The sequence below is a fragment of the Rattus norvegicus genome, chromosome X, assembly GCF_021556685.1.
Source record: "Rattus norvegicus strain SHRSP/BbbUtx chromosome X, alternate assembly SHRSP_T2T, whole genome shotgun sequence".
NCBI lineage: Eukaryota > Metazoa > Chordata > Mammalia > Rodentia > Muridae > Rattus > Rattus norvegicus.
In genome coordinates this window covers 138,870,448-138,894,310 of record NC_141554.1, presented here as the reverse complement: position 1 = coordinate 138,894,310, position 23,863 = coordinate 138,870,448, and the positions used below count along the sequence as shown (strand labels likewise).

At 40.4% G+C, this 23,863-nt stretch overlaps 1 protein-coding gene across 1 annotated transcript; it reads right to left on the bottom strand.

Annotated features, from left to right (window-relative positions):
* Window positions 1-13,291: 13,291 nt before the first annotated feature.
* LOC103694587 (high mobility group protein B4-like) lies at window positions 13,292-13,996 on the bottom strand. The gene has a single exon (XM_087601018.1). The coding sequence runs from the start codon at window positions 13,851-13,853 to the stop codon at window positions 13,347-13,349; it is 507 nt and encodes a 168-aa protein (XP_087457144.1). The 5' UTR covers window positions 13,854-13,996; the 3' UTR covers window positions 13,292-13,346.
* Between the last annotated feature and the right edge of the window lie 9,867 nt (window positions 13,997-23,863).

The window sequence follows — 23,863 nt, the reverse complement described above, 5'->3', positions numbered from 1 at the left end:
TGATGAACAGCAATGTGAATGTGTAAGCTTAATAAATTCTTTCCTCCCCAACCTGGTCCTGATGATTTATGCAGGAATAGAATCCCTGACTAAGACAGTGGGAGTTGGGGAATGAGATAGAAGAGTTCCAGAGGGGAAACCAGGAAAGGGGATAACATTTTAAATGTAAATATATAAAATATCCAATTTAAAAAAAAAAGAAAATAGTCCTTAACCTTTCAGCATGAAGTATGTTATCTACTCTTTACTGAATTAAGGTCGTTATCTTCTATCCCTATCTTCTGAGAATTTTCATACATTGATTATATTATGCATTGATTATAATATTTTCTACATTGATTAATGCAATGGTATCATTCTTTATCTGTTTAATGTGTTAAGCTATAACGATTGATTCTCAAATATAAACCAGCTTTGCACCTCTAGAACAAAATACATTCGGTTGTGGTACATAATTCTTTTGGGTTGTACTGTATTCTGTTTGTTAATATTTTGCTAAAGACTTTTACATACAGCAGGATACAGATTTAAATTTGGTCTTGATCTATTTGATTTATGTTGGTGGCAATACAAGTTTCCTTTTAAAAAATGGAAAGTGTTCCCTTCTCTTTTATTTTCTGGAGACAAACTTGAAGAATTGATATAAATATTTCCTTAAGTACTTTCAGATTTCTTCACTGAAGCCATCTGGCCTAGGAAATTTATCTAGAAATGCTAAACCATAAATTTGACCACATTAACAATTAAAGTGTTATTGAAATTTGCCACTAAATACTAAATGACTTGTAACAGTTTGCGTAATTATCTAACTTATTAAATGAATGACTATGGAGCCACTCATTATATTCCCCATGTTCTCTTTGCATGTGTATGCACACATGACTATATCTCTATGCATTCTTTCATTTGTGTGGACACACGGATGTGCACATAAATGTGGAGGTGTGATGTTGCTATCAAGTGTTGCATTTAGCCATCTATCACCCTAGCCTTTAACGTTTAGATTGATGTTTGAGGATTTATTGCAATAACAACTGTTTCTTCTTGATATTAACAATACATCATGTCTCATTCTGTTTGTCATCAATGGTAAAAGTCTGTCGATATTTTTGATGCTTACTATGAACCTACTTTTTATCAACTTGATTTTTCCATTGTTTTCAGACTCCACATCTATTGATCTCTATACTCCCTGCTGCTTCGGCAGGTTTCATTTGGCTTTTGTTGCTTTATCCTTCTTTGCTAGGAGAGTACAGGGAACAGATTGTAGACTGTTCATATTCAAAGGTATGAATTTAGATCTTTCTATTATTTTCCCTTTCAGTGGTGCTTTTATTTCTTTTACAGATTTTGGCCTGCTATATTTGCATGGCTATTCGGAAAATTGTTTTTAATTCCTGCTAAGAGTTCTCCTTATGTCAAGGGTTATTTAGAACTATTTTTATTAATTTCAAAGTGTATAGTGGATTTTCTCTAGTAATCTTTATGATTGCATACTAATTTGATTCCATTTTTGCCAGAAAACTACTGAATATGATTTCAAGTTGTAGAAGTGGTATATGCTTATTCCATAGTGTTGGATGGTATCTATCTTGTAAAAAATGTATATTCACACAGCTCCCTGCACCCAAATCCCATGGGGAAAAGAGTGGACCACCCAGGAGTGCCGACATTCCGGGGTCGCAGGACAGACTGCCACCTCTGCACGCCTCGGCCCACATCCCTGTGCAAGGGGAAACTGCACAGTGCTACTGGACAGAGGGATATAGGAACAGACGGCGACCAGTACCCATGGTTCTGGTCTGTGCCTAGGTCCAGACTGATCCTGCCAAACAACTCCCTGCACCCAAATCCCGTGGGGGAGAGAGCTGGACCCTCAGAAGTTAGGACCCTCCTGAGAAGTCAGAGAAGAATACACTCTGCCCACAGTCCAGACCCAAGAGGGAATCGCCTAGTGCCAACTGTGCCCACTGGGTGCAAGGACCTACAATTAATCAGGGGCAGGACCCTTTGATTCCTGCCCGTGCCTAGACCTGGAAGACAATCTCCAGGAGCACCTCCACAGCTGAGAGCAGAGCACCTGTTCTCAGGACAGGCTGAGAGAAAACAGGAAAACAGTTCTACAGGAGTGCTGACACAGAGGCCTAGAGCAGGGACAAGCCACTCTCAGAAACAGCAATACAAGCAAACACTACGGACAACCCAATGGCTAGAGGCAAGGGCAGGAACTAAGTCAACAGAAACCAAGAATACATGGCATCATCAGAGCCCAGTTCTCCCACCAAAGAAAATAATTGATATCCAAAAACACCAGAAAAGCAAGATCTAGATTTGAAATCACAGTTTTTGATAATGATGGAGGACATTAAAAAAGACATAAAGAACTCCCTTAGAGAAATGCAGGAAAGCACAAGTAAACAAGTAGAAGCCCTTAGAGAGGAAACAAAAATCACTGAAAGAATTACAGGAAAACACAACCAAACAGGTGAAGGAATTGAAAATGGGAATAGAAACAATTAAGAAAGCACAAAGGGAGACAACCCTGGATATAGAAAAGCAAAGGAAGAGACAAGGAGCTGTAGACACAAGCATCACCAACAGAATACAAGAGATAGAAGAGAGAATCTCAGGGGCAGAAGATTCCATAGAAATCATCGACACAACTTTAAAGATGATGTAAAAGGCAAAAAGCTCCTAGACCAAAACATACAGGAAATCCAGGACACAATGAGAAGATCAAACCTAAGGATAATAGGGATGGAAGACAGTGAAGACTTCTAGCTCAAAGGACCAGTAAATATCTTCAACAAAATCATAGAAGAAAACTTCCCTAACCTAAAGAAAGAGATACCCATAAACATACAAGAAGCCTACAAAACTCCATATAGATTAGAACAGAAGAGAAATTTCTCCCATCACATAATAGTTAAAACGCAAAATGCACAAAAGAAAGAAAGACTATTAAAAGCAGTAAGGGGAAAAGGTCATGTGACATATAAAGGCAGACCAATAAGAATTACACCAGACTTCTCTCCAGAGACTATGAAAGCCAGAAGATCCTGGACAGATGTCATAAAAACCCTAAGAGAACACAAATGCCAGCCCAAGTTATTGTGTTCAGCAAAACTTTCAATTAACATAGATGGAGAAACCAAGATATTCCATGACAAAACCAAATTTATTCAATATCTTTATCCAAATCTAGCCCTACAAAGGATAATAGATGGAAAACTCCAACACAAGGAGAGAAACTACACTGTAAAGAAAGCAAGAATATAATTTCCTTGTGATGAAACCAAAAGAGAGAAAAACAAACATAATTCCACCTCAAACAATGAAAATAACAGGCAGCGACAATCACTATTCCTTAATATCTCTCAACATCAATGGACTCAATTCCCCAATAAAAAGACAGAGACTAGGGGTTGGGGATTTAGCTCAGTGGTAGAGCGCTTGCCTAGGAAGCGCAAGGCCCCGGGTTCGGTCCCCAGCTCCGAAAAAAAAAAAAAAAAAAGAACAAAAAGACAGAGACTAACAGACTGGATACATAAAGAGGACCCAGCATTTTGCTGGATGCAGGAAACACACCTCAGAGTAAACGGAGGAAAAACAGAGACAAAGACAGACACTACCTCAGAGTAAACGGCTGGAAAACAATTTTCCAAGCAAATGGTCTGAAGAAACAAACTGGAGTGGCCATTCTAATATCAAATAAAATCAATTTTCAACTAAAAGTCATTAAAAAGGATAAGGAAGGGACACTTCATATTCATCAAAGGAAAAATCCACCAAGATGAACTCTCAATCCTAAATATCTATGCTCCAAATACAAGGGCACCTACATACGTAAAAGAAACCTTACTAAAGTTCAAAACACACATTGCACCTCACACAATTATAGCAGGAGATTTCAACACCCCACTCTCATCAATGGACAGATCATGGAAACAGAAATTAAACAGAGACATAGACAGACTAAGAGAAGTCATGAACCAAATGGATTTAACAGATATTTATAGAAGATTCTATCCTAAAACAAAAGGATATACCTTCTTAGAATTTAATGAAAATGAAGAAACAACAAGCCCAAACTTATGGGACACAATGAAAGCTGTGCTAAGAAGAATACTCATAGCTCTGAGTGACTGCAAAAAGGAACAGGAGAGAGCATATGTCAGCAGCTTGACAACACACCTTAAAGCTCTAGAACAAAAAGAAATAAATAAACCCAAGAGGAGTAGAAGGCAGGAAATAAACTAAGAGCTGAAATCAACCAAGTAGATATGAAAAGTACTATACAAAGTATCAACAAAAGCAGGAGCTGGTTCTTTGAGAAAATCAACAAGAAAGATAAACCCTTAGCCAGACTAACCAGAGGGCACAGAGAGTGTATCCAAATTAACAAAATCAGAAATGAAAAGGGAGACATAACAACAGAATCTAAGGAAATTTTTAAAAAATTATCAGATCCTACTACAAAAGCTAATATTCAACAAAACATGAAATTCTGTAGGAAATGGACAGTTTTCTAGACAGATACCAGGTGCCAAGATTAAATCAGGAACAAATAAACCATCTAAACAACCCCAAACCCCTAAAGAAATAGAAGCAGTTATTAAAAGTCTCCCAACGAAAAAAGTCCAGGTCCAGATGGGTTTACTGCAGAATTCTGTCAGACCTTCATAGAAGACCTAAGAGCAATACTGTCCAAACTATTGCACATGAGAATCAGATGGAGTACTACCGAATTCTTTCTATAAAGCCAGAATTACACTTATACCTAAACCACACAAATACCCAACAAAGAAAGAGAACTTCAGACCAATTTCCCTTATGAATATTAATGCAAAAATATTCAATAAAATTCTTGCAAAGCAAATCAAAGAACACATCAAAACAATCCTCCATCATGATCAAGTAGGCTTCAATCCAGTGAAACAGGAATGGTTCAATATACAGAAATCCATCAAAGTAATCCACTATGTAAATGAACTAAAAGAAAAAACATAGAATCATTCTATTAGGTGCTGAGAAAGCATTTGACAAAAAATTCAACACCCCTTCATGATGAAAGTCTTGAAAAGATCAGGAATTCAAGTCCCATACCTAAACATAGTAAAAGCAATATACAGCAAACCAGTAGTCAATATCAAACTAAATGGAGAGAAAGTGGAAGCAATCCCACTAAAATCATGGACTAGAAAAGGCTGCCTACTATCTCCCTAGTTATTACATATAATACTCATAATCCTATCCAGAGCAACCAGACAACAAAAGGAGGTCAAAGTGATACAAATTGGAAAAGAAGAAGTCATATCACTATTTGCAGCAGATGATATGATAGTGTCATTAAGTGACCCCAAAAGTTCCACCAGAGAAGTAGTAAGCCTGAAAAACAACTTCAGCAAAGTGGCTGCGTATAAATTTAACTCAAATAAGTCAGTAGCCTTCCTCTACTCAAAGGATAAGGAGGCTGAGAAAGATATTAGTGAAATGACACCCTACAGAATAGTCATAAATAACATAAAAGACCTTGGTGTGACTCTAACCAAGCAAGTGAAAGATCTGTATGACAAGAACTTCAAGTCTTTGAAGAAAGAAACTGCAGAAGATCTCAGAAAGTGGAAAGACCTCCCATGCTCACAGATTTAGGTTTAGAGGTAGGAGTTTCCTGTGCAAAGTGATAAGAATCATTTTCACTGTGTAGTCCAGTGCATGATTTAATAAGATGCCATACAAGTCTCAAAGGTGTTCCTATCAGGTTTAACCATTAGTATCTCCAGTTTAAGGTGTCCCTACCTTCAGGAGACAGTTATCAATTCCCAAATCACAGCCCAGAAACTTTGCTGCAAGCTTTTCTGAACTTGTTGACTCCCCGGAGAGACTCCATAATGAGTTCTATTAACTGGATATGAAGATAGCTTTCAAGAAGGATAGAGTTCTCCGCTGCTAGGATGTGTGCTAGTGGCTGCACTTTAACATCACAAAAGGGGTGAGAATTGTCATGTGCATCATCCAGAGCCCATAGAGTTGCATGTGCTGGAGCAACAACCATTGCACCAACTTCCTGTTTGCTTACAGATAAAGGTGGAAGATCTGCAGCAAATCCACTACAACTCAACTCAAGAACGCATCCAGCTGAGTTTATGCTGTCCAGTTTTGCCTACAAGACTCCAAATGGTGTGAGCTGTGCCCAGATACATGGCAAATAAAATCCAGAACCTTACACCAGATAATCCCAGGGCTTGGGGAACAACTACTTCTAAATAAGGTCCATTTCTAGTTCCCATTCACCAAACAAGTGAAAAATGCTCCAGAATACTGTCTGTCCTTTCCTGCTGGTCACTCACTTTGGTTTACTACTCTCCCTGAGAGATGTTCAGCTTCCAAGCATATGTAGACTGTGTACAATGTCATATCTGTACCTTCTGCTGTGCATTAGCAGGCAGGTGTATTTATAACAACAGAATACAGAAAGAATCAGGTCCTGGAGCCTAGTGAGTAGAAAAACTAAAGCAGATGGATTCACTTGAGTTCAGGAGCTCAAAGCCAGCCTGAGAAAATGTAATGAAGAGGGGAAGAAAAAGGAGATTGGACGTCAGGGAAAGACAGAGGGGGAAGCTGATACAAATATTTATGTACAAATCATTGCAGGATTATATACTTTGACTTTTCTTGGATTAAAAAATGTATAAAATGTGTGTGTTATATGGCAAGCAGATACTTAAATTTTAAGAAAATTCTGGTGTTCCAAAGCTTTGACATTTTACATTTCCATAAATAGTACATGGGGATTCCCGTTGGGCCGCCTTCTTGCCAACCTTTGACATAGTTTTGTCAGTATTAGCAGATGGAACGGATATGTGATGGAACACACGTTCAGTGTTGGTAATTTTCATTTCCTCAATAAAGAATGAGTTCAAACATATTTTTATATGCTTACTGCCTGCCATCCAATGTCTTCATGGGTGAAATCTCTATGCAAATATTTCAACCCAATTTGAAAAATCAGATTAATTAAATCCATTTTGCATATTCTGGATATCCATATATCTGTATATGAAGCCTTCTATAGTCAGGATATAAATCTTGTAACATCACAATATCTTTCTTTTTTTATAGATGGGGTTGGGGATTTAGCTCAGCGGTAGAGCACTTGCCTAGCAAGCGCGAGGCCCTGGGTTCGGTCCCCAGCTCCGAAAAAAAGAAAAAAGAAAAAAAAAGAAGTTTATAGATGTGATGAAGTCCAGTTAATCAGCATATTTTTACGTATTATGTTTTTTTTACATCTAAAAAATGTTTTCCTTAAACCAAGATCACAGGGGTTTTCCAATATTGTCTTCTAGAATATCAGGAATGTAGAAAATAATTTTAGTCTACAGCAAGTAATTAATTTTACACAAAGCAAGAGGTAAACTGAAGCTCTTTTGCTACATATGATTATGAATTTTTTGGCACAATTAGCCACTAAAGGTATCATTTGACCACTGAATGGAATTTGACCTTTTCAAAAATTGGAGGTCACTATAAATACATGAAGATAATTCCAGAGTTATTTACCTTTCATTAATTTCTCTGGCTTATGTAACATTAACATATTAACTTCTTTTTAAATATTAAAATTATTAATAATTATTTAAAAATTAACTCTTCTTTTGCCAAGGATCTTTTGTATACCTCAAATTTCCATTTAAGCAATATAATCCCTTCTTTATCTCTGGGTTATTTGCTTTTTTAATTTACTTTTTCAGAACTTCACAAATATTTATTTGCATAATATACTTTAGTTGTACACCCTCCATAACACTGCCTCTTTTTTAAATAATTTTATTTTTCTTGGATATTTTATGTATTTACACTTCAATTGTTATCCATTTCCTCCCATCCCATATCTCTTCCCCCTCCCCCTGCTTCTATGAGGATGCTCCCATTCCCACCCACCCACTCCAACCTCAATGCCCTGGCATTACGTTACACTGGGGAAACAAGCCTTCAGAGGATCAAGAGCTTTTTAGTCCATTAATGCTGGACAATGCCATCCTCTGCTTCATATGCAGTTGGAGTCATGTGTCACTCCATGTGTACTCATTGGTTGGTGGGATAGTCCCTGGAATCTCTGGTTGGTTGATATTGTTGTTCTTATGAGGTTGCAAATTCCTTCAGCTCCTTCAGTCTTTTCTCTAACTCCTCCAATGGGGAACCCATTTTCGGTCCAATGGTTGGCTGAGAGCATTCATCTCTGTATTTGTCAAGCTCTGGCAGAGCTTCTCAGGATCACCCATATATGGCTCCTGTAAGCAAGCACTTCTTGGCATCAGCAATAGTGACTGGGTTTGGTGGCTACATGTGGGATGAATCCCTAGGAGGGGCAGTCTCTGGATGACCTTTCCTTCTGTCTCTGCTCCACTCTTTGTCCATGTATTTCCTCTCGTGAGTATTGTGTTCCTCCTTCTAAGAAAGATTGAAGCATCCACATTTTGATATTTCTTCTTCTTGGACTTCATATGATCTGTGAATTTTTTTCTTAGGTATTCCAAGCTTGTGGGCTAATATCTACTTATCAGTGAGTGCACACCATGTGTGCTTTTCTGTGATTGGGTTACCTCACTCAGGAGGATATTTTCCAGTTCCATCCATTTGTCTATGAATTTCATAAAGTCATTGTTTTTGATATCTGAGTAATATTCCATTGTGTAGATGTACTACATTTTCTGTATCCATTCCTCTGTTGAAGGGCATCTGGGTTCTTTCCAGCTTCTGGTTATTATTAATAAGGCTGCTATGAACATAGTGGAGCCTGTGTCTTTGTTGTACGTTCGAGCATCTTTTGGGTTTATGCTCAGGAGAGGTATAGCTGGGTCCTCAGGTAGTGCAATGTCCAATTTTCTGAGGAACCTCCAGACTGATTTCCAGAGTGGTTGTATCAGTTTGCAATCCCACCAACAATAGAGGAGTGTTCTTCTTTCTCCACATCCTCACCAGCATCTGCTGTCACCTGAGTTTTTGATCTTAGCCATTCTGAATGGTGTGAGGTGGAATCTCAGGGTTGTTTTGATTTTCATTTTCTTGATGACTAAGGATGTTGAACATTTCTTTAGGTGTTTTTTGGCCATTTGATATTCCTCAGCTGAGAATTCTTTGTTTAGCTCTATACCCCATTTTAAAAGGGTTATTTGGCTTTCTGGAGTCTAACTTCTTGAGTTCTTTGTATATTTTGGGTATTAGTCCTCTATCAGATGTAGGATTGGTAAAGATCTTTTCCCAATCTGTTGGTTGCCCTTTTGTCCTAACCACAGTGTCCTTTGCCTTACAAAAGCTTTGCAGTTTTATGAGATCCCATTTGTCAATTCTTAATCTTAGAGCATAAGCCATTGGTGTTTTGTTCAGGAAAATTTCCCCAGTGTCCATATGTTTGAGGCTCTTACCCACTTTTTTTTTCTTTTAGTTTGATTGTATCTGGTTTTATGTGAAGGTCTTTGATCAACTTGAACTTAAGCTTTGTACAGGGTGATAAGCATGGATTGATTCCCATTCTTCTACATGTTGACCTCCAGTTCAACCAACATTTGTTGAAAATGCTCTTTATTCCATTGGATAGTTTTAGCTCCTTTGTCAAAGATCAAGTGACCATAGGTGTGTGGGTTCATTTCTGAGTCTTCAATTCTACATAACACTGTCTCTTACCACCCAGAAAACTCCTCTTCATCTTCCTCCTAATTCTCCTCTTCTTCCTGCGTCTTCTCTCCTGAGCTTTGGTGTCTATTTTCTTTACCCAGTAAGTTTAATTAGGATATGATCTGAGCCTAAATAGAAGTTTTTGTCTACTAGAGCAAAGACAAATTACCAGTGATTATACCACTGAACTGTATGGCTCCTCCCTCTCCTAAAACCCAAAATCTCCTTATAGGTCCTCAGAGAAATGTGGGGCCTTATGAGCCCCTCCACACTCAGTGATGAAATGTTAATGGGCCCAATTTTGTTCAAGTAGCCAATGTTTCTGTGAATTGATGGGCTTAAAGTCTTTGTCATGTGCAGAAAACAGCATCCCACAGCACTCTTCCACATTTTGGGACTCCCAACATTTTTCCATCCCTTCTACTATGATATTCCATGAGCTTTGAAGTGTATGATACAGATTCATATAGGGATGAGCATACAAAAGCCCCTTATTCTCAGCACTTTCACCTGTATCTGTGGGTTTTGCCACCAATGCCATAGTTCCCAAAATCATGATTCTGAGACCGAATTTTTATGAATAATTGACTAGGCCAAAAGATCTGACTTGTTTCTGCTACCTTGTAACTCAATTACCTGGTTTGCTCTATTCTAAGTCCTGCCATGTGGTTAGTTACAACTCCTCAGGTTCATGCTACCAACTTCCTCAGAGGTTGGGTGAATCTTCTCCCCTGCCTGACTCTATCCCAAACTCCTTTCTTCCTGCTGGAACTTCTACCTCTCTTTCCTGCCTATACTAATAGGCCAACAGCTTTTTATTGACAGGAGATGCTTCCACATAACGCAAAGAGATTCTCTCTACATTATTCTGTTATTTTTGTCTGTTTGCATTAAACCTTACCACAGCAGGTGAAAATGTCTCTCACAAAGGCTGAGAGAAGCACTAATCTAGGGATATAAGCTTAAGTATTTTGGAGACAGTACGAGATCATATCCATACAGCAAAATAACAGCATCAGGTTTCTCCCCAGCAATCATGGCCTCCTAGACATAATTTGGCAAGGTTTAAATTACGTGGCTTGTATTTCTTTAGTTAGGTGGGCCTCAGATTCTATCCGAGAGTTGTGAGCTACTCACATGGAGGTCATGCCACTATGGCATCAGAGGACATATCTTGCTGGAAGTGTATTATTATAGCTCACGGGGTTCCCAGAATGTTAGCTTACAGCAAGGCAAGGGCATTTTCTTCTCCTGCCGCCTGCCTAGAACCCATTGACATTAGGAATGCTGGCTATTAAAAAGATGCTTCCAACTTAGTTCTAGATTAATTTTTCTATATCCTGGAACCAATATGTGTGGTTCTTCAGCAACAGGGCTTTATCTAGTTGTGGTTCAACTAGTCAGTTTTAACTCGTGCCTCTTAGTTGGCACACAAAGTCAAAAGGTTTATTATTTTATTATACACATATATAACTATATTTTATTCTTATTTATAGCACTTCTTTCCCCCATTGTCCACCACTATTTCGTCCCTCCAAATAGTGCCTTCTTCTTCTTTGGTGTCATTAAGTAAGTAACTATCTTATGGACTCTGCCACTTCGCCTTTTAGATATCATCCTCCCATCTCATAGTACCTACTATAATTTCATATCATATACACAGAGAGAGACAGAGACAGAGAGATTCTGAATGTGATTTTGTTTTAGTGTAGTTTGTTTCATTTTGTTATTATTCTTTAAATTTTTTACACTCCAGATTTTATCCCCCTCCTGATCTGCCCTCTTACTATGTCACATCCCATACCTCCTCGCTCATCCCCACCCTGACTCAAAGAGGATGTTCCCATCCCCCGACCCACCCTACCAGTCCTCCCGACTCCCTGGGATCTCTAGGCTCTAATGGGTTAGGTGCATCTTCTCTCACTAAAACCAGATCAGCCAGTCTCTGCAATATATTTGCCATGGGGCTTCAGACTAGCTAGTGTATACTGCCTGGTTGGTGGCTCAGTGTCTGAGAGATCTTGGGGATCCAGGTTAGTTGAGACAGCTGGTCTTCCAATGAGGTTGCCTTTTCCTTAGCTCCTTCCATCCTTTCCCTAATTCAACCACAGGGGTCCCTGGCTTCTGTCCATTGAATGAGTACAAATGTCTGCATCTGACTCTTTCAGTTGATGGTTGGTCCTCCCAGAGGGCTCCTGTCTGCAAACACACAACAGCGTCAGTAACAGTGACAGGCCCTGGAGGCAACCCCTGAGATAGGACAAGTTTGGGCTGGTCACTGGATCTCCTTTCCCCCAGTGACCCTTTTTGTCCCTGCAGTTCCTTTAGGCAGTAACAATTCTTCTTCTGAATTTGTGACTGAGGGATGGTAACGCTATCTCTCTACATGATACCCTTTCTACTGGACGTGGACTCTCCACTTTCCTCTTCCCACTGCAGGGCATTTCATCTAAGGTCCCTCTCTCAAATCCCAGGTCTCTGATATAGTCTAGAGGGTCCCCTCACCTCCTACCTCACAACATTGCTTGATTCCATTCTTTTTGCTTGAAAACAGGGCTTCAGTCCTGCTTCTCCTATACCTGATCTTCTTCCCCAGTCTGCTTGCCAGCCGAGGCCCTCACTCGCTCCCCCCACCCTCTATAATTTCTTTCTTCTTCCTCCCAAGTGGGATTGAGCCATCCTCACTTGAGCCCTTCAACTTGTTAAACTTCTTAAGTTCTGTGTATTGTATAGTGGGTAGTCTGTATTTTTTTGGCTAACATCCAGTAACTAGTCAGATACCTCACTACGATGATATTTCCTAGTTCCATCCATTTGCCTGCAAAACTCATGCTTACAAACAGGGGGCTACCATGACTGCCCTCCAAAAGACCCAACAAGCAGCTGCTGAAAGAGTCAGATGCAGGTTTTTACACCCAAGCAATGGACAGAACACGTTGACCCCTGTAGTTGAATCAGTGAAAAGCTGAAAGAAACTGAGGAGGAGGGCGACCCTGTAGGAGGACCAGCAGTCTCAACTAACCTGGATCCCCAAGATCTCTCAGACACTGGACCACCAACCACGAGGCATACACCAGCTGAGATGAGCCCCCCCCCCCAAACACATATACAGCAGACGACAGCCCGGGTCTGGGTTTAGTCAGAGAAGATGCACCTAACCCTCAAGAGACTGGAGGCCCCACATGGAACCTATCCTGTCACATGGACCTTGATGTGTCAAAATCCAAACAACTTGGTTCTAAACACAGAGTTGTAATCAAAATCAAAATGGCTGCCTGCACAGACAGCACAATTCGCTGTCTTTTTTGGCCCCATTCCCGTGAGAATGCAAGTCACAGCAAAAGCTAGGATTTGTATTAAGAAATCACTGATCCGATTACTATACTTTTTGGTCCCAAAAGCAGCTGTGGAGCTGGTTCCCTGTACACAAATGGCTTTTCACATGTGCTTGACCACCCAGGTCAACCTAGGCCATTTGGGTCCTGCAGCCAGTTCCTGTCTTAGAGCTGCCTCTCTGAGAGCCATCCTCCCCAAGGCTAGACCTGAATCAAACCACTCACTACCACACCATAGCACGCAAGGACAATCAGAAAACACTAAACACCAGAGCCAGAAAGCCAGTTGAATGAGGTTTATTGTTTCAGACTGGGTTTGCCCCATCCCTTGAAGTTTTACTCCCCGCGCTGGCATTGGTGGTAGTAGGCCTCCCGCTCTTCAAGGTACTTGGCCCTCAGAACCGCAGCCCTCTCCTCGTAGGGGATTTTATCCGCTTCTGAACACCTGGCCCACATCCTCCCTGCAGCCTTGGCCACCTGCGCCACAGTCCAGTTTGGATGTTGTTCTTTTATCTCCTCAAAATGGTCCTGGGAGAAGAGCAGGAACGAGGATGGTGGCTTCCGCGGTGCATCTGCATCTCTCCTCCTTCTCTCCCTTCTCGGTCCAGTATAGTTTCTCATTTCACGTTGGTACCGATCTTTGTCGCGCTTGGCCAGGGCTTCATACTTCTTTTTTTCCTTCTTTGAGATGGTCTTCCACTTTTCAGAACACTTTCTAGAAAATTCGGTAAAGTCATAGTAGATGTTTGGCTGTTGCTCCCTCATTTGATTTCTGAAGTCCATCATAAAATGGACATAAGGAGAGACGTTCACTTTCGGTCTTACTTTGCTGTCTTTTCCCATGTTGATAGAAGCGCGAATTCCGATCCTGCTGATTGGAGAGCAGCGATTGGTCTTCACTACAGGAGCAGCCTAGACAGTGTCCTCCATGGGGTGAAATCTTCCCTCTGTGTGCGCCTCAGCCAGGGCCCAGCCTTTTCAGTGCTGATGGGCATTGTTGGGTCAAAGAAGGGAAATTGTGATGTCATCCCTGAGCTGACCAATGGCTGCCAAGCTCAGTCACTTACAGGTAGGCCCTCTTTTCTTTTTCTTTCTTTCTTTTTTTTTTTTTTATTAACTTGAGTATTTCTTATATACATTTCGAGTGTTATTCCCTTTCCCGGTTTCCGGGCAAACATCCCCCTCCCCCTCCCCTTCCTTATGGGTGTTCCCCTCCCAACCCTCCCCCCATTGCCGCCCTCCCCCCATAGACTAGTTCACTGGGGGTTCAGTCTTAGCAGGACCCAGGGCTTCCCCTTCCACTGGTGCTCTTACTAGGATATTCATTGCTACCTATGAGGTCAGAGTCCAGGGTCAGTCCATGTATAGTCTTTAGGTAGTGGCTTAGTCCCTGGAAGCTCTGGTTGCTTGGCGTTGTTGTACTTTTGGGGTCTCGAGCCCCTTCAAGCTCTTCCAGTTCTTTCTCTGATTCCTTCAATAGGGGACCGATTCTCAGTTCAGTGGTTTGCTGCTGGCATTCGCCTCTGTATTTGCTGTATTCTGGCTGTGTCTCTCAGGAGCGATCTACATCCGGCTCCTGTCGGTCTGCACTTCTTTGCTTCATCCATCTTGTCTAATTGGGTGGCTGTATATGTATGGGCCACATGTGGGGCAGGCTCTGAATGGGTGTTCCTTCAGCCTCTGTTTTAATCTTTGCCCCTCCCTTCCCTGCCAAGGGTATTCTTTTTCCTCATTTAAAGAAGGAGTGAAGCATTCCCATTTTGATCATCCGTCTTGAGTTTCGTTTGTTCTAGGGATCTAGGATAGTTCAAGCATTTGGGCTAATAGCCACTTATCAATGAGTGCATACCATGTATGTCTTTCTGTGATTGGGTTAGCTCACTCAGGATGATATTTTCCAGTTCCAACCATTTGCCTACGAATTTCATAAACTCGTTGTTTTTGATAGCTGAGTAATATTCCATTGTGTAGATGTACCACATTTTCTGTATCCATTCCTCTGTTGAAGGGCATCTGGGTTCTTTCCATCTTCTGGCTATTATAAATAAGGCTGCGATGAACATAGTGGAGCACGTGTCTCTTTTATATGTTGAGGCATCTTTTGGGTATATGCCCAAGAGAGGTATAGCTGGATCCTCAGGCAGTTCAATGTCCAATTTTCTGAGGAACCTCCAGACTGATTTCCAGAATGGTTTTACCAGTCTGCAATCCCACCAACAATGGAGGAGTGTTCCTCTTTCTCCACATCCTCGCCAGCATCTGCTGTCACCTGAGTTTTTGATCTTAGCCAATCGCACTGGTGTGAGGTGAAATCTCAGGGTTGTTTTGATTTGCATTTCCCTTATGACTAAAGATGTTGAACATTTCTTTAGGTGTTTCTCAGCCATTCGGCATTCCTCAGCTGTGAATTCTTTGTTTAGCTCTGAACCCCATTTTTTAATAGGGTTATTTGTTTCCCTGCGGCCTAACTTCTTGAGTTCTTTGTATATTTTGGATATAAGGCCTCTATCTGTTGTAGGATTGGTAAAGATCTTTTCCCAATCTGTTGGTTGCCGTTTTGTCCTAACCACAGTGTCCTTTGCCTTACAGAAGCTTTGCAGTTTTATGAGATCCCATTTGTCGATTCTTGATCTTAGAGCATAAGCCATTGGTGTTTTGTTCAGGAAATTTTTTCCAGTGCCCATGTGTTCCAGATGCTTCCCTAGTTTTTCTTCTATTAGTTTGAGTGTGTCTGGTTTGATGTGGAGGTCCTTGATCCACTTGGACTTAAGCTTTGTACAGGGTGATAAGCATGGATCGATCTGCATTCTTCTACATGTTGCCCTCCAGTTGAACCAGCACCATTTGCTGAAAATGCTATCTTTTTTCCATTGGATGGTTTTGGCTCCTTTGTCAAAAATCAAGTGACCATAGGTGTGTGGGTTCATTTCTGAGTCTTCAATTCTATTCCATTGGTCTATCTGTCTGTCTCTGTACCAATACCATGCAGTTTTTATCACTATTGCTCTGTAATACTGCTTGAGTTCAGGGATAGTGATTCCCCCTGAAGTCCTTTTATTGTTGAGGATAGCTTTAGCTATCCTGGGTTTTTTGTTATTCCAGATGAATTTGCAAATTGTTCTGTCTAACTCTTTGAAGAATTGGATTGGTATTTTGATGGGGATTGCATTGAATCTGTAAATTGCTTTTGGTAAAATGGCCATTTTTACCATATTAATCCTGCCAATCCATGAGCATGGGAGATCTTTCCATCTTCTGAGGTCTTCTTCAATTTCTTTCCTCAGTGTCTTGAAGTTCTTATTGTACAGATCTTTTACGTGCTTGGTTAAAGTCACACCGAGGTACTTTATATTATTTGGGTCTATTATGAAGGGTGTCATTTCCCTAATTTCTTTCTCGGCTTGTTTCTCTTTTGTATAAAGGAAAGCAAATGATTTACTTGAGTTAATTTTATACCCAGCCACTTTGCTGAAGTTGTTTATCAGCTTTAGTAGTTCTCTGGTGGAACTTTTGGGATCACTTAAATATACTATCATGTCATCTGCAAATAGTGATATTTTGACCTCTTCTTTTCCGATCTGTATCCCTTTGATCTCCTTTTGTTGTCTGATTGCTCTGGCTAGAACTTCAAGAACTATATTGAATAAGTAGGGAGAGAGTGGGCAGCCTTGTCTAGTCCCTGATTTTAGTGGGATTGCTTCAAGTTTCTCTCCATTTAGTTTAATGTTAGCAACTGGTTTGCTGTATATGGCTTTTACTATGCTTAGGTATGGGCCTTGAATTCCTATTCTTTCCAGGACTTTTATCATGAAGGGGTGTTGAATTTTGTCAAATGCTTTCTCAGCATCTAATGAAATGATCATGTGGTTCTGTTCTTTCAGTTTGTTTATATAATGGATCACGTTGATGGTTTTCCGTATATTAAACCATCCCTGCATGCCTGGGATGAAGCCTACTTGATCATGGTGGATGATTGTTTTGATGTGCTCTTGAATTCAGTTTGCCAGAATTTTATTGAGTATTTTTGCGTCGATATTCATAAGGGAAATTGGTCTGAAGTTCTCTTTCTTTGTTGTGTCTTTGTGTGGTTTAGGTATAAGAGTAATTGTGGCTTCGTAGAAGGAATTCGGTAGGGCTCCATCTGTTTCAATTTTGTGGAATAGTTTGGATAATATTGGTATGAGGTCTTCTATGAAGGTTTGATAGAATTCTACACTAAACCCGTCTGGACCTGGGCTCTTTTTGGTTGGGAGACCTTTAATGACTGCTTCTATTTCCTTAGGAGATATGGGGTTGTTTAACTGGTTTATCTGTTCCTGATTTAACTTCGATACCTGGTATCTGTCTAGGAAATTGTCCATTTCCTGAAGATTTTCAAATTTTGTTGAATATAGCTTTTTATAGTAAGATCTGATGATTTTTTGAATTTCCTCTGAATCTGTAGTTATGTCGCCCTTTTCATTTCTGATTTTGTTAATTTGGACACACGCTCTGTGTCCTCTCGTTAGTCTGGCTAAGGGTTTATCTATCTTGTTGATTTTCTCAAAGAACCAACTTTTGGTTCTGTTGATTCTTTCTATGGTCCTTTTTGTTTCTACTTGGTTGATTTCAGCTCTGAGTTTGATTATTTCCTGCCTTCTACTCCTCCTGGGTGTATTTGCTTCTTTTTGTTCTAGAGCTTTTAGGTGTGCTGTCAAGCTGCTGACATATGCTCTTTCCTGTTTCTTTCTGCAGGCACTCAGCGCTATGAGTTTTCCTCTTAGCACAGCTTTCATTGTGTCCCATAAGTTTGGGTATGTTGTATCTTCATTTTCATTAAATTCTAAAAAGTTTTTAATTTCTTTCTTTATTTCTTCCTTGACCAGGTTATCATTGAGTAGAGCATTGTTCAATTTCCACGTATATGTGGGCATTCTTCCCTTATTGTTATTGAAGACCAGTTTTAGGCCGTGGTGGTCTGATAGCACGCATGGGATTATTTCTATCTTTCGGTACCTGTTGAGGCCCGTTTTCTGACCAATTATATGGTCAATTTTGGAGAAAGTACCATGAGGAGCTGAGAAGAAGGTATATCCTTTTGCTTTAGGATAGAATGTTCTATAAATATCCGTTAAGTCCATTTGGCTCATGACTTCTCTTAGTCTGTCTACATCACTGTTTAATTTCTGTTTCCATGATCTGTCCATTGATGAGAGTGGGGTGTTGAAATCTCCCACTATTATTGTGTGAGGTGCAATGTGTGTTTTGAGCTTTAGTAAGGTTTCTTTTACGTATGTAGGTGCCCTTGTATTTGGGGCATAGATATTTAGGATTGAGAGTTCATCTTGGTGGATTTTTCCTTTGATGAATATGAAGTGTCCTTCCTTATCTTTTTTGATGACTTTTAGTTGGAAATTGATTTTATTTGATATTAGAATGGCTACTCCAGCTTGCTTCTTCTGACCATTTGCTTGGAAAGTTGTTTTCCAGCCTTTCACTCTGAGGTAGTGTCTGTCTTTGTCTCTGAGGTGTGTTTCCTGTAGGCAGCAGAATGCAGGGTCCTCGTTGCGTATCCAGTTTGTTAATCTATGTCTTTTTATTGGGGAGTTGAGGCCATTGATATTGAGAGATATTAAGGAATAGTGATTATTGTTTCCCTTTATATTCATATTTGGATGTGAGGTTATGTTTGTGTGCTTTCATTCTCTTTGCTTTGTTGCCAAGACGATTAGTTTCTTGCTTCTTCTAGGGTATAGCTTGCCTTCTTATGTTGGGCTTTACCATTTATTATCCTTTGTAGTGCTGGATTTGTATTAAGATATTGTGTAAATTTGGTTTTGTCATGGAATATCTTGGTTTCTCCATCAATGTTAATTGAGAGTTTTGCTGGATACAGTAACCTGGGCTGGCATTTGTGTTCTCTTAGGGTCTGTATGACATCAGTCCAGGATCTTCTGGCCTTCATAGTTTCTGGCGAGAAGTCTGGTGTGATTCTGATAGGTCTGCCTTTATATGTTACTTGACCTTTTTCCCTTACTGCTTTTAATATTCTTTCTTTATTTTGTGCGTTTGGTGTTTTGACAATTATGTGACGGGAGGGGTTTCTTTTCTGGTCCAATCTATTTGGAGTTCTGTAGGCTTCTTGTATGTCTATGGGTATCTCTTTTTTTTAGGTTAGGGAAGTTTTCTTCTATGATTTTGTTGAAGATATTTACTGGTCCTTTGAGCTGGGAGTCTTCACTCTCTTCTATACCTATTATCCTTAGGTTTGATCTTCTCATTGAGTCCTGGATTTCCTGTATGTTTTGGACCAGTAGCTTTTTCCGCTTTACATTATCTTTGACAGTTGAGTCAATGATTTCTATGGAATCTTCTGCTCCTGAGATTCTCTCTTACATCTCTTGTATTCTGTTGGTGAAGCTTGTATCTACAGCTCCTTGTCTCTTCTTTTGGTTTTCTATATCCAGGGTTGTTTCCATATGTTCTTTCTTGATTGCTTCTATTTCCATTTTTAATTCCTTCAACTGTTTGATTGTGTTTTCCTGGAATTCTTTCAGGGATTTTCGTGATTCCTCTCTGTAGGCTTCTACTTGTTTATTAATGTTTTCCTGTGTTTCCCTAAGTGTGTTCATGTCTTTCTTGAAGTCCTCCAGCATCATGATCAAATATGATTTTGAAACTAGATCTTGCTTTTCTGGTGTGTTTGGATATTCCATGTTTGTTTTGGTGGGAGAATTGGGCTCCGATGATGGCATGTAGTCTTGGTTTCTGTTGCTTGGGTTCCTGCGCTTGCCTCTCGCCATCAGATTATCTCTAGTGTTACTTTGTTCTGCTATTTCTGACAGTGGCTAGACTGTCCTATAAGCCTGTGTGTCAGGAGTGCTGTAGACCTGTTTTCCTCTCTTTCAGTCAGTTATGGGGACAGAGTGTTCTGCTTTCGGGCGTGTAGTTTTTCCTCTCTACAGGTCTTCAGCTGTTCCTGTGGGCCTGTGTCTTGAGTTCACCAGGCAGCTTTCTTGCAGCAGAAAATTTGGACTTACCTGTGGTCCCGAGGCTCAAGTTCGCTCGTGGGGTGCTGCCCAGGGGCTCTCTGCAGCGGCAGCAACCAGGAAGACCTGTGCCGCCCCTTCCGGGAGCTTCAGTGCACCAGGGTTCCAGATGGTCTTTGGCTTTTTCCTCTGGCGTCCGAGATGTGTGTGCAGTGAGCAGTCTCTTCTGGTTTCCCAGGCTTGTCTGCCTCTCTGAAGGTTTAGCTCTCCCTCCCACGGGATTTGGGTGCAGAGAACTGTTTATCCGGTCTGTTTGTTTCAGGTTCCGGTTGTCCCTCTTTTCTTTAAAGGAATATATATGGCCTTATATATATATATATATATATATATATATATATATATATATATATGCTGTCTTCAGACACACCAGAAGAGGGCTTCAGCTCTCATTACCTCATTACACATGGTTGTGAGCCACCATGTGGTAGCTGGGATTTGAACTCAGGACCTCCAGAAGAGCAGTCAGTGCTCTCAACCACTAAGCCAACTCTCCAGCCCCCCATGTAGGCCCTCTTAGTGGTTGGTTTCTCCAGGGACTTTCTCTTTTGCCTCTAAGGAATGACAAAGGCTTATCTGAACCTTAATAGAGTTGCTACTGGCCCTGGGAATCTGGCCTTCACTGGTCTCAGTGGGAGAGGATGTGTCAAATCCTGTGGAGACTTGATGCCACAGGGAAGGGGGATGCGTGGGGGTATAGATGCCCTTTTCAGGTGAAGGGGAGAGGGGATGAGGAACTCTGGGAGGGGGACTGGGGACAAAAAATGAGCATGTAATGATCAAAAATCATGGCCCCTGTGCTGGCTCGGTAATGCATTGTAGTGGCTAGGCTGAATTGTATATATTTCCTGTGTGTTTTCCTGTATGAGTTACCCTTTCCTGTGTGGTTTTTTTTTTCTTTTTAAACAATGGTTTTTAACTTTTTGTTCATAATACAAAAACCAAAACATCACAAAAACAAAAACAAAAATAAAACAAACAAAAAAAACCCTTTTCTAGCTACAGAATGTTGGAGTGCTTTTCTTTTCTTTTCTTTTTTTTTTTTATTAACTTGAGTATTATATACATTTCGTGTGTTATTCCCTTTCCCGGTATCCGGGCAAACATCCCCCTCCCCCCTCCCCTTCCTTATGGGTGTTCCCCTCCCAACCCTCCCCCCATTGCCGCCCTCCCCACAACAGTCTAGTTCACTGGGGGTTCAGTCTTAGCAGGACCCAGGGCTTCCCCTTCCACTGGTGCTCTTACTAGGATATTCATTGCTACCTATGAGGTCAGAGTCCAGGGTCAGTCCATGTATAGTCTTTAGGTAGTGGCTTAGTCCCTGGAAGCTCTGGTTGCTTGGCGTTGTTGTACTTTTGGGGTCTCGAGCCCCTTCAAGCTCTTCCAGTTCTTTCTCTGATTCCTTCAATAGGGGACCGATTCTCAGTTCAGTGGTTTGCTGCTGGCATTCGCCTCTGTATTTGCTGTATTCTGGCTGTGTCTCTCAGGAGCGATCTACATCCGGCTCCTGTCGGTCTGCACTTCTTTGCTTCATCCATCTTGTCTAATTGGGTGGCTGTATATGTATGGGCCACATGTGGGGCAGGCCATGAATGGGTGTTCCTTCAGTCACTGTTTTAATCTTTGCCTCTCCCTTCCCTGCCAAGGGTATTCTTGTTCCCCTTTTAAAGAAGGAGTGAAGCATTAACGTTTTGATCATCCGTCTTGAGTTTCATTTGTTCTAGGCATCTAGGGTAATTCAAGCATTTGGGCTAATAGCCACTTATCAATGAGTGCATACCATGTATGTCTTTCTGTGATTGGGTTAGCTCACTCAGGATGATGTTTTCCAGTTCCAACCATTTGCCTACGAATTTCATAAAGTCGTTGTTTTTGATAGCTGAGTAATATTCCATTGTGTAGATGTACCACATTTTCTGTATCCATTCCTCTGTTGAAGGGCATCTGGGTTCTTTCCATCAGTTTCCAATTATCTGAGGAACCTCCAAATTAATTTCCAGAGTGGTTGTACCAGTTTGCAATCCCACCAGCAATGGAGGAATGTTATTCTTTCTCTACATCCTTGCCAACATGTGTTGTCACATGAGGTTTTGATCTTAGCCACTTTTATTGGTCTAGGGTGGAATATCAGAGTCATTTTGTTTTACATTTCCTAGATCACTAAGGACTTTGAACATTTCTTAAAGTGCTTCTCAGCCATTCGAGATGCCTCTGTTGTAAATTCTCTGTTCAATTCTATAACCCATTTGTTGATTGAGTTGTTTTGTTTCTTGGTGCTTAGCTTCTTGATACACACACACACACACACACACACACACACACACACACACACCATATATATATATATATATATATATATATATATATATATATATCCATTTGCCTGCAAAACCCATGATGTCCTCATTCTTAGTTGCTAAGTAGTATTCCATTGTGTAAATGAACCATTGTTTATGTATCCATTCTTCTATCTTGGGACATATCTATATGCCTTCTATTGGATGTGGGGTTAGTGAAGATTTTTCCACAATCTGTAGGTTACTAGTTTCTCATGTTGACTATGTCCTTTGCCTTACACAATCTTTCAAGTTCCATGAGGTCCCATTTATGAGTTCGTGATCTTAGAGAGTGAGCCATTGGAGTTCTGTTAGGAAATTTCCCCCTATGTCAATGAGTTCAAGGCTCTTTCCCACTTTCTCTTCTATTAGATTCAGTGTATCCAGTTTTTCATATAAATATATATATATGTACATATATATATATATAAGTTCTTTTATTGTTGAGCATAGTTTTCGCTATCCTGTGATTTTTGTTATTCAAAAACAATTTGAAAATTGGCTTTTCTAACTCTATGAAGAAATGAGTTGGAATTTTGATGGGGATTGCATTGAATCTCTAGATTTCTTTTGACTAAATGTCCATTTTTACTATATTAATCTTGCCAATCCATGAACATGGGAGATCTTTCCATCTTCTGAGATGATCTTCAATTACTTTCTTCAGAAACTTGAAGTTCTTGTCATACAGATCTTACACTTGCTTGGTTAAAGTCACACCAAGGTATTTTATGTTATTTAGGACTTTTGTGAAGAGTGTCTTTTCCCTAATTTCTTTCTCTGCCTGTTTATCCTTTGAGTGGAGGAAGGCTACTGGTTTGTTTGAGTTAATTTTATACCCAACCACTTTGCTGAAGTTGTTTATCAGGCTTAGTAGTTCTCTAGTGGAACTTTTGGGGGTCACTTAAGTATACTATTATATCATCTTCAAATAGTGATATTTTGACTTTTTTCTTTCCAATTTGTATCCCTTTGACCTCCTTTTGTTGTCTGATTTCTTTTGCTAGGACTTCAAATACTATATTGAATAAGTAGGGAGTGAGTGGGCAGCCTTGTCTAGTCCCTGATTTAATAAGATTGTTTCAAGTTTCCTCCATTTAGTTTAATGTTAGCTACTGGTTTGCTGTATATTGCTTTTACTAGCTGTTGGACTGGGACATCAATCAAGCCACAAACCCTTAGACCTACAATCTGTCCTGCCTACAAGTCTTGCTAGGGCAATTGTGGCCCAGAACTTGTGGGAGTGGCCAGCTAATGACTGGTCCAAGTTGTGGCCCATGCCAAGAGAACAAGCCCATGAACGACACTGGATAACCAGGATCCAGAGGCAGGACAACCCCAGAGCCCCAGGATATAACCAAACAAGATTGGCAAAAAGATTCCTAATGATATTCTGCTATCGTTGTAGATTGGTGCATATCCCAGTTGTCATCTGGGTCTGAGAATTGTGACATGATTGCCCTTTATTTAACACCTAGCCCAGGTGACATCT